This window comes from Dendrobates tinctorius, unplaced genomic scaffold, assembly GCF_039654945.1.
Source record: "Dendrobates tinctorius isolate UK_male_01 unplaced genomic scaffold, ASM3965494v1 ptg000070l, whole genome shotgun sequence".
Taxonomy (NCBI): Eukaryota; Metazoa; Chordata; class Amphibia; order Anura; family Dendrobatidae; genus Dendrobates; species Dendrobates tinctorius.
The window spans coordinates 8675742-8687580 of NW_027361738.1; the positions used below are offsets into that span (position 1 = coordinate 8675742).

At 47.2% G+C, this 11839-nt stretch overlaps 1 protein-coding gene across 4 annotated transcripts in view; it reads right to left on the minus strand.

The window, feature by feature from the left end:
* The window catches only part of TAX1BP1 (Tax1 binding protein 1), a 188044-nt gene that overhangs the window by 40621 nt on the left and 135584 nt on the right, over positions 1-11839 (minus strand). For all 4 annotated transcript variants that reach the window (XM_073581360.1, XM_073581358.1, XM_073581361.1 and 1 more), the window contains 3 exons: positions 3657-3752; positions 2903-3098; positions 2010-2161 (listed from right to left, as the gene is read on the minus strand). In XM_073581360.1, the coding sequence (XP_073437461.1) occupies positions 2010-2161; positions 2903-3098; positions 3657-3752 (444 nt within the window). The remainder of the gene's footprint in view (positions 1-2009; positions 2162-2902; positions 3099-3656; positions 3753-11839) is intronic.

The window sequence follows — 11839 nt, forward strand, 5'->3', positions numbered from 1 at the left end:
CAAATTATCACCTATCGTATACACAGGAGTAACCCTTCAAGAGTTCATGTCATTTAATAATGAACATATATTTTGTATATATCATTATATGCACACACATTTCTATTTAACATGCGAGAAGGCAACACATAGGTCAGAAAGACAACGGTGTTAAAGTTCTCCCGTTGACTAGAAGAAGAAAAAAAAAAATCTCTTGTCAAGCACAGTGTCTCCAGAGGGAAGGGTTTGAGACAATATGCAGAATGGGAGGTGAAGGTGGGTGACATTACGGGCAAGCATTCTGTGCCTTAAACTGTCAGTGAGGGAATTAGGACAGGTCCCCTAATTATCTTCAATCAAAGACACCAAGAACCTGAAGGCCGGAAGAAGCAGCTATTTTTTTTTCTCCACTATGGTGCTGAATGCCAAGGCTATTATCATATCTGTCTGAGCACTTATCAGTTTCTGCAAAGGTTAATAGCAATTAAACGCAGCAAACTAGACTAAGTGAGGAACACGTCATGGTACCGCAAAGAGCAAAGTATTCGGTATGTACGTATTCCTCATCTGATGTATTTTGCCAAGATCAAAGAGGCCTTCAGTCTAAATGTAGAAGAGCAAATCTGAAACACACTGACATTTCAATTTCATTTAGGGAATCAAAGAGATCTTGACGTACCATGTACCGCGGAGCGAGGGCACCGCCATTATCAATTGTCTCTCTGCCACACGAGAGCTTATTCTACTAATATAATTGTCATAGGCCTCAATGAGTCACAGGAATTGTTAAAAAAAAATGTCAAAAATGCAGGAGACTAATCCAAATGAGGATATTAACCAAAAGTCACAGACATCAACCACGTTCCTAATGAGGGAATAGAAACACTAACGCTGGGCGCACATCACGCTGGCATACATGCCAAAAGGATCTAGCGGACTCCAATCAAAAAACAAAGCCGGAAGAGTGATACCATGTCCGCCAGCTGGTTGTACAGCCGATTCTTTTCTGCAGTATGAAGTAAGAGTAGTCTACACTATCCCAGACATCAGTATTAAAAACAATGGGAACCTGTTAGCAATGTATTCCCTGTGTGCCCATACTGTAGGATAAACTACAGATTTCCCTGTTGGGAGAACCTCTGAAATTATACTTGAGCCTAATAAGTGAAGGACCTGGAAAACTAAGCATATCGCCAAGTGACAGCCAAACCGCATGTCCTTCAGCCCTTAAGCCCCCGTCACACACAGCGATCTCGCTAGCGAGATCGCTGCCGAGTCACAATTTTTGAGACGCAACAGCGATCTCACCAGCGAGATCGCTGTGTGTGACAGCAATCAGCGACCGGCCCCCCTGCCCGGTATCGCTGATCGTCCTGGAATAGCCAGGACATTTTTTTGATCACTGGTCTCCCTCTGGCCAGCACGCATCGCTGCGTGTGACAGGCGGGAGACCAGCGATCAGCTGCTGGTAACTAAGGTAAACATCGGGTTTCTAAGTGCCGCGCACTGCTTAGAAACCCGATGTGTACCTTGGTTCCTTGGTTACCAGCTCCCTGCACCAGCGCACTGGATGTGCGTCGCTTGTTACCCACGTGCCGCTGGTGCTGATCGCTGGTGAAGCTGCCTGTTTGGTAGATCACCAGCGATCATGTAGCGACACACCAGCAATCCTGACAAGGTAATATCGTTGTCGGGATTGCTGGTGCGTCGCTATGTGTGACGGGGCCCTTATACCATGGCCTGGTGATATATGAAAAGCTGATGACTCAGGGATGAGAAACTTCTGGAGACATACCAAGTGTCTCCTGCTCCTTCTAATGAGGAGTATAACAAGTAATACCAAAACTTTATGTATTTCCCTTCTACAATCCAGGGGTCAACTTGCCTCCACATCAAAGCCCACCTGGGCCATGTCAAAGGCAAGCATTATGTAATGGTAAATAGAGTTCCTGGAATAGCCCAATGTGAAGTCCAAAATCATCACAAAGACATACAATAATATAAAAAAAGCATGCAGATTTTATACCAACCTGATTGTTATCATCAGGATCTTCCAGACCATCTGGCCGGCTAAGATTCCTAGCGGGTTGACTGCAGACCACTTTGTCAATAAGGCTCCAAGAGGGTGGCCTTGCTGGAGGACCCTGCACTTCGTCAGGATTGAGAGCTCCATCTGCACCATCTAATAAATTACAGATGAGCGATTCAGTTACCAACTGGACAAGGTAAAGTAAGCCGATTCATATCAAATCGGTCTAATGTAAAAAAAAACAAAAAAAACCTGAAATTTATCTGATCAAGCATTTTTTCCATAGTAGTTTAAAGGGAGTCGTCCCCCTCCCCCCTGTAAAATAATAACACTAGATAATCCCCTACTGAACAGTCCACCGTAACAGCGAAGTCGGGGCCCTTGTTCAAGGCGGACATGACATGGTTATGCCACGTGAGCGCTGCAGCCTATCAGTAGCCACTATTGACTGCTGCGCTCTTACTTTCCTCAGATGAATGTTGGACAAATGGAAGAAGTCCAATAGCAGCCACTGATTGGCTTTGGGGCTCACAAGGCATAACGTCACGCAAGCCCCCGGGCATTGCTGGAATGGTACCGGTGAGAAACGAGAGCATCTATCTCCATTTTACAAGGTGGACTGCTTCATATTTATAAAGGGGTTGTCCAGTTAGTGGACAACCTCTTTAAAAAATGACAGTAAAGATTTGATGGGCTTCTATGGCCGATATAGACAGTCATTTTTGGTTATACAAACTTGCTTAGAGACCAGTATTTTAAAAAAGGCATTTACCACTACTCTGAAAACACCAAGTCTCACACCTGACTGCCCCATGTATATTCAGACATCTGTACTTTCATGAAGAGAATAAAATTTCAACATAAAAAGTTTATATAAATTATGGCAATAACCACCTCTCATCCCTCGGGTTGCCTGGGTTTCATATGGATTTCCAAACTGCAGTACAGGAGGCTGGATGGGGATTATAGGAACCTCTCGATGCTCTTCACAATATGAATTGAAGTAATGCAATCCCTGAGAGCTGGTGCCTGGTAATGCATGATCACTCGCTGCCCTCGCTGACAGTCTTTCCAGATTGATTTCTAGCTCCTATAAAGCGAAATGCCAACAAAACCATATTACTACACAATATAACATTTACCGCGCGACACCATTCTCGACAACCGGTAAGACATGTATAGAAAGATTTCACACATTTCGACAGTTTGCATGTAACTCTGTAGGTCAGTACAGAAGAATTGGGCAGCAATGATCAGTAAACAGGATCCCCCTAACATGATACATTTCTACTTGGAGGGACCAGTCACCAGGTCAAAAGCAGCCAATTTATGGTCTTATTTTAATCCTACATAATCTGTTATTTTTCTATTTTTTGCTCCACAGACATACGCCTTTTAATTTAGGGCTAATTGTTATAGTCTATTCAAGGGGGAATGTGAGCCCCTTCGTAAAGACCATAAAAGGGCCCATATTTCAGGAACCAATAGTTAAAAAAAACAAAAAAAAACAACATACAAATAAACACAGAATGCTCAGAAACAGAGGGAATATAACAGAAAAAAAGGGCTACATTTCACCTGGTCCTCTTTAACATGTTTTTCTTTACGCCTCTCCTCACATAATAATTGTTGGCTACCTAGTTCTTACCTTGATGTCATTCTCCAATTTATTCTTCTCACTCAGCAGCACATCAACATGGCAATTCAGTTCTGATATTTCCCGATCTTTCTCTGCGGACTGGATCTGAGGACACATGAAGATGGTATTATCCCCCTTATTATGGTGCCACACCTTGCTATATGATTTCCCAGGAATAATATTCCCTCGTCTGCTCCATTTCCTCTGCACTTTATCCGATTATGCCCCTGCCCTCCTCACCCAATGTCCGTTCCTCTCTGTGTAGCTTACACCAGGGCGCATACCACCCATGTGTGATCTCTGGCTACATTTATGCCATTAGTGGAGAGAGGTGGCTAAAATCACAATTAGAAGGTCACCAAGAAGATCGTAAACCACCACACACTATAAAAGCAAAGAGTAATAGGATACAGAATAGGAGTAAATGACCACAATTTCTCATGACATTTCTTTTCTACTTTACTTTCAGAATAAAAATGTCATCTGTTTGAGGCACTGTGTGACTTCTCGGGGCTGACGTGCTATAAGATATAACCCTGAAGTCAAAGGTTAAAACGTATCCCAGCAGCCATATTTCATCCATAGTCCAGGGAATGCAGCCATGCATCCTAAATCTGTCCTATCAGTGTCATACACCGAGGAAACCATGATGCCCCGATTTGCAAGACCAGAAGATATTATGTTTTCTGATGGCACTCAAGAGCAACAACATTTGCCTGCAAGTCATGGGAGGATGATCGTCATCTTGCACTTAAACGATGATACTCTACCATGTTATTTATCAAGAACTGTGTGCTTTTCTGAAAACTGGACAAACAAGTCACAAGAGTAGGAACCATGCAATACAAATGTAAGAAACCCTAAAAGCAATGGGCAATGTAACAAATCACCCTTTCCCTGAATCAAACCGCTTAAATGCCACTGTTGGCAATTTACAGCAGCATCAAAGTGGTTAAACAGCAACTACTGACGCTAGCTGTATAACACACGATTGACCAATCTTTTGTGCAAAAATTTAAAAAAAAAAAAAAAACGGGACTCAGCCAGATGCAGTCCACAGTGACTCCATGTGCCAACATTACAAATGAATGGTTACATCTGTTATCTGAATCCTGTATTTTGGGAGACTTACACGGAAACGCCTCATGTAAGTGCTCAGCACAGAGCACAGGATAAATGTGAAAGCCTTAAAAGCAATCAAGAAATGTTATAAAAGGTTAAGTACTCCATAATGTTGCCAATTAAAATGTCAAGTCATCTCTGAAAAAACAAGTCCAAACTCAGGTTCATCATCCATCAACAGAAAAGTAAGGGTTTTCCACATCATAAGTAACAAAAAGGCTCTGGAAAAGCAACATAACTCCTATCCCGAGTGCCCCACAAATAAAGCGAACTGTGTAATCCCATATGTAAAATGTCTCCCTCCCCTCTGAGCCCCACAACGTGCCTAAACTGCAGTTAGGTCCACATGTATGGCAAAGGTGTAGAGGGAAAAAGCCACCAAATTTACAAGGTGGGCAACTCCAGAAGCAGGAGCTGGGCACAATGGGCACTAAGCCGGCATATTTACAATTTTCACTGTACAACATCCATTCTATGATTTGTTTTCTGTAAAAGACCAGTGAAGTCAAAATAGTCACTGCATTCGTAGAGAAATACACCAAGGGTTACAGTTTCTAAAAATGGTGTCTCTTATGTGGTCAGAGCCACGAGCCACCTTGGGGCTTTACACGGCGACCACAAACTCCTCCAGTAAAATCTGCTTTCCAAAACTCAAAAGCCGCCCTTTCCTTCTAAGCTTCGCTGTGTGGCTAAACAGTAGTTTCCGATGACGCATTGGACATCACCGTGTTCAAGAGATATTGCATAGTAAATTGAGGGGTCCATAACAGCCCTTTGCAAGAATGAAAATCTTTACAGTTAATACATCTGTATAATGGTAAAAGTATAAAATTCTTTATTTCCATGGCACAATGTTTCCAAAATGGGTTCATTTAGCCAAGTGGGATATTACCGCGTTTGAGGGAAACTTCATAAATAGTGTCCATTTTCTACTTCTACAAATTCGAAAATTGGAGGCTAAAGCAATATTTAGGTGGAAAAATAGGTATCAGACCAACGGGTAATTATTTTTCCAGGAGTCCATCTTGACAGCACCATGTATGACATCCTCCTCCTCCTTACAGGGACAGGAAAGCACACGAGAGGTTAAAAGGTCCCGTCCCACCCCTTTTACCTCAGTGATTTAACAAGTACCACAGTGTGGATAATGCAAATAACACTTTAATGACAAAATCATATTACAGCATATGACATAACATGAACAGGGAGGGAACTACCCGTGCTGTCAGGATGGACTCCTGGAAACATAATTACCGGTAGGTCTAATACCTATTTTCCAGGAAGTCCACCTGACAGCACCATGGAGAGTACCAAAGCACCTCCTCAGGGTGGGATTACCACCTGGAGAACCTTTCTCCCAAATGCGGTCTGTTGACCAGATAGCACATAAAGCTTGTAGTGCTTGCAGAATGTGTAAAGTCTGGCTCAGGTTGCTGCTCTACAGATTTGCTTCACCGAGGCGTCTGCTCGTTCAGCCCAAGAGGCAGATACCGCCTTTGTAGAGTGAGCCATTAGGGTATCCGGGTTAGCGCCTTCAGATTGGTAGGCGTTTGAGATTACCGAAGTAATCCATCTTGCGATGGATGCCTTAGAGGCTTTTTTCCCCTTGCTTTTACCCTCAAAAAGGATGAATAGGTTTTAGTCTATAACGGCACGTCTCACATCCAGCGAATGGAGACTCTGTTCCTTCTCATTACGGGGGTTGTCACAGAAGGATGGTAACACTAGTTCCTGGTTTAAATTTTGACAAGAGGCTACCTTCGGAATAAATGCCGGTTCTAATCTCAGGATTATACGGTTGTCTCTGATTTGGAGATATGGGTCTCTGGTGGACAGAGCCTGGATCTCGACGATTCTCTTAGCCGTGGTGATGGCTACGAGAAATGCCGTCTTCTGAGTGAGAGTCGAGATAGACATCTCACTGGGGACGTAAGGATTTTTACATAGGGATCTGAGGGCCGAGCTAAGGTCCCAAGGCGGGGTGAGCTGCCTGATTGTAGGGCGTAGACGTTGTGTGGCCCTTATGAACCTTACTACCCAAGGATGAGAAGCCAATGGTAATCAAAGAAAAGGGAACAGGGCCGAAATCTGGACCTTTAAAGTGCTGGGCTTGAGGCCTTTATTAAACCCCGACTGCAGGAAGTTTAGGACACTAGGGAGGTCAAGGGTACCCGCCGTGAAGTCGGACCTACCACCCTCCAGACAGAACCTCTTCCAAATCTTTAGGTATATTGCGGATGTGACCGGTTTCTTGCTGGCCTGTAGGGTAGATATGACTTGATCTGATAAGCCTTTGCCTTCAGGATGTCCCTTTCAGGATCCAGGCCGAGAGGTGAAGTCTTGCTGGATTCGGGCAGCGGATCGGGCCTTGGTGGATGACATCTTTCTTCAGAGGGAGCTCGACTGGGCTTTCCACTGCCTTGGCTCCCAGTAGGTGAACCAGCTTCTTCTCGGCCAGTATGGAACGACCATAATCACCCTTGCGTGGTCCACGCGGATTTTCCAGAGTACCGCCGGGATGAGAGCCAGCGGTGGGAACGTGTAAGAGGGGTTCTTCCCAGACCTGACTCAGGGCATCTATGCCTTCCGGAGGGTCCGCCGGGTTCAGGGAGTAGAATCTGGAGACCTTCGAGTTTTTACTGATTGCGAATAGGTCTATTCTGGGGGTCCTCAAACGCTGACACAGTTCGTGGAATACCTCCTGGTTCAGCTCCCACTCTGTTGGGCAGACTTGCTGTCTGCTTAGGTAGTCCGCTACCACGTTCTGGGAACCCTCCAGGGGAATTGCAGTTACTGAGAGGATTACGCCCTCTGCCCAGGAGAATATTATCTCCACTAGGGCCTGGAGTGGTCGATGCCTGGGACCTCCCTGGTGCTTCAGGAACGAGACCGCTGTCACGTTGTCGGACAGTATTCGGACATGTTGATTCTTCAGGATAGTCCGATTTCATCTTAGGGTCTCCCAGACCGCATAAAGCTCCCTGAAGTTGGAGGATCTGTTTCTGATGTCTTCTGGCCATTTTCCTTGAAAGATCTTTCCTTCTACCTGCGCTCCCCATCCTCACGTGCTGGCGTCTGTGGTGACTACTACGTATGGAGAGTTGGTCCATAGTACGCCCACCTTCAGGTTTTTGGGCTGTGTCCACCACTGAAGTGATTTCTTCACAGGCCCTGGTAACTTCATGGGTTTGTCGAGTGAAGACTGACTCCGGTCCCATATTGCGAGAATCTCCTTCTGCAAGGGTCTCGAATGGAACTGAGCCCATCTGACGCACGAAATGAGGCCCAGGACCTTCATTGCCTCTCTAATGGAGGCGCGGTTCTTCAAGAGGTCTTCGATCTTGTTTTGAATTGCCTCCTGCTTTTCTTCTGGTAGCAGGGATATCCTGCGTCCTGAGTCTAGGAGAACTCCGAGGAAGACCTTCCTGCTGTCTGGTATCAGATCTGACTTCTGCCAGTTGATAATTCAGCCCAGGAACTCCATTACTGTGATCGTCCGTTTTCAGTCTCGGATGAGCGCTTATTCGGATCTTGCCACCAGGAGGAAATCGTCTATAATCTATAATCACGATTCCTTGGTTTCTCAGGAAGGCCACTACCTCCGCTACCAGTTTTGTGAAGATTCGCGGGGCCGAAGCCAGCCTGAATGGGAGGCATTGGAACTGGAAGTGGCAGGTCCGGGTCGGTAGTTTGACTGCGAACCTTAGCAGTCTCTGGGATGAGGGATGGATCGGGACCTGATAGTAAGCACTCTTCAGGTCTAGAGTGCACATGACAGCGTCCCGGTCTATGAGATGTATTGCTGACCAAATGGATTCCATCCGGAACCTTTTATACCTGACCCAGGCATTTAAAGGTTTTAAATTTATAATAGTTCGGGCCTCGCCGGATGGTTTTACGATGGAGAATAGCGAGGAGTAGTGCCTCTTGCCCATCTCCGACAGAGGAACCAGCGCTATAACCACTGAACTGACCACATCTTGTAGGTCTGTCCACATGGCGGAGTCTGACAGGACTACGGTGGGGGAAATATATCTGTCGGGGGGAGTGGAGCAAACCTCTATGCTGTAGCCCTCCGCAATGGTTCTGAGGACCCACTTGTTGTGGGTAATCTGGGCCCAATTTTTTGCGAAGTGGTGGAGTCTACCCCCGATGCCTATGGCGTCATTGCCTCTTAGATCTGGAGGTTGACGCAAAGAGGGAGCCCTAGCTTCTCCCACCCTGGCTGTGTGAGCTCCTGTAGGAGCCTCTGTTGGACCTGCCCTGGCTTCTAAAGTCGGGCTGTCTCCTAGAGAAGAATCCTCTCTGAAAGGAATTTTGGTTTTTCCTCTGGAAACCCCTTGTATTTGTCGGAAGCTAGCTCTAGGATGTTATCTAGGGCTGGCCCGAACACTCTTAGGCCTGAGAAGGGAATGAAGCATAATTTGGCCTTTGAAGCGTTATCCCCCGACCAGGATTTAAGCCAGACAGCTCTCCGTGCTGCATTAGACAGGGATCTGCTCCTGGCGGCAAATCTTACTGATTTGGCCGACGTGTCTGACAGGAACGCCGTGGCCAACTTCATGAGGGGAAGAGATGCCAGGATATCGGCTCTAGGGGTCTTGTTGGTTAGATGTTCCTCCAACTGACCCATCCACAAGAACATAGATCTGGCCACCGAGGTGGCTGCTATGTTAGCTGTATTAAGAGCCTCAGAAGTCTCCCATGCCCTTTTTAAGAGAATGTCCGCCTTTCTAACCATTGGGTCACGGAGACTTGATGAGTCTTCGAACGGGATGGCGGTCTTCTTGGTGACCTTGGCTACAGGAACGTCGATCTTAGGAATCTTCCCATAATCTTGTTTCCTCAGGATTGAACGGCAGCCAACCCTAAAGGCCCCGTCACACTAAGCGATCTCGCTAGCGAGATCGCTGATTTTGTGACATGCCAGCGAGATCGCTGTGTGTGACGGGGATCAGCGACCGGCCCCCCTGCCGGTTATCGCTGATCGTGCTAGAGCGGCCTGGGTCGTTTTTCGATCACTGGTCTCCCGCTGCCCAGCGAGCATCGCTGCGTATGGCAGCGAGAGACCAGCGACGCTGGTTGCTAATGTAAACGTCGGGTATCCAGGAGTCGCGCGGCTCCTTGATACCCGACGTTTACATTAGAAACCAGCGTCCAGCATCGCTGGTCCTGATCGATGGGGCTATGTGACAGCTCACCAGCGATCAGCCTAACGATGTCCCAGCGATCCCATGTCGGATCGTTGGTGGGATCGCTGGGACATCGTTTAGTGTGACGGGGCCTTTAAAGTCACAAGACAATACTAGTCGACTTTCCGCATCTTTCCATTCATCTAGGACCATCACTCTGATGTGTTCGCTTATAGGGAACACCGTTTGTTTCTGAGAAGTGAGTCCCCCGAACATCAGGTCCGGTCTAGATTGCATTGCGGCTTAGGGACTTCTTTGATCTGCATAGTGTTTCTCACAGCCTGGACCAGCTCGTCAGTGTCCTCTGCTGGAAACAGGTACTTTTTGCCCCGGTCATGGCTGTCTGCTGGGATCTCTCCTTCCTCCTCTGGGTCGGAGTCCCGGACGTCAGAACCGTCATTAGAGCTTGCCTGGGCTGTGGGAAAGGCTGGACATGGAGGCCTGAACTTCCTCACGTATCAGGGATCTCATCTCTGAGAGGAGGGTTGGCTGCTCATCTCTTATGACCCTCAATGTACAGGGTCCACAGAGGGTTTTGCCGTGGGTGTCTGGAAGCTTTACACGGCATACAGGGCATCTGACAGATTTTGATGATGCCTTGCCGGGGTCTTTAATCAAGGGTCAGGGGGGCTTCTGGGGTTCCCTTATCCTAGTGGTATAAGATAGGGTAGTCAGGTCAGTCCGTGCAGTGCAGCGGGGCTGGCTGTGGGGAGGGTGGTCTGCTCCAGGTGCACTTACCCCTCCAGCTGCCGGAATTTCTGCTTCCATTGCCGCCGCGTCCTGTGTTGCAGTCGGTCACTCTCCCCCAGAGCGCGCGCTGAGGTTCAAAACCGGCGTCTGTGACATCACCGGAAGTGACGCACGTCTTCTCGCGAGAGGCCGGGAACCACGCGCCTGCCACTTCCGCGTTCCACCCTGGAATGCTAGTCGCCGCCTGCGCCCCTAACGGCACCTGATCGTGACTTCGGCGTCCGCCTGGAAGCCCCGCTGCCTGCGAGGACCGTACTCCACACCGCCCCCCCTGGATCCAGCAGTCAGATGTCTGGAGCCGTAAGCTTCCCACCGGGAGAAGCGGCTCCCTCCAGGAGCGTCGTCCTGCTCTCTGGCCTTTGGGGCAGAGGGACTCCCAACAGGGAAATTTCGACCCTGGGCTTCTTGACAGGGGGAAGGATTGGACTGGCCGAACGATCCCCCTGAGCCCTCCGGTAAGCTCTGCGCAGCGATCGCTCGTGTGTCCCTCCATGCAGGGACAGGAAAAACACTGAGGGAAAAGGGGTGGGACGGGACTTTTTAACCTCTCGTGTGCTTTGCTGTCCCTGTAAGGAGGAGGAGGAGGACATCCTCCATGGTGCTGTCAGGTGGGACGTCCTGGAAAATATATATCATCAGAATTCAGGGTATAACAATTTAACATTTGAAAATTGGAATTTGATTGAAGTCTAGAAAAATTAACAGATATTTTCATTAAAAAAAAAAAAAACAAAAAAAAAAAAAAAACACAAAACGTATCATCTTAAATTTAGAATTCTATAGAATCACTGGAATACGTGGCGCATTCCAAAGCTACAGCCACATAAAGAGACATTTCAAAAATGAAAAACAGTTTTGTCAGAAAGAACAAAAATGGCTCCGTCAGTAAGGGTTTAACCCTTTGCCACTCTGCTACAGCAAGATTTTTGTTTACCAGGCTGCAATGATGACATCCCTTTGACAAGAGATTCTTATAACCAATAACTGGTCTCACCTGTCAGATCGCTGCAGTCAATGATTGGCGGCTGCTGTCGTGTGTCGACAGGATGTTGCAGCAGCCAAGTAAACAAAGATCGTGAGGAGTAGCACATTGGCTCATTCTACTGGTGATCAGGGACAACCCTTATG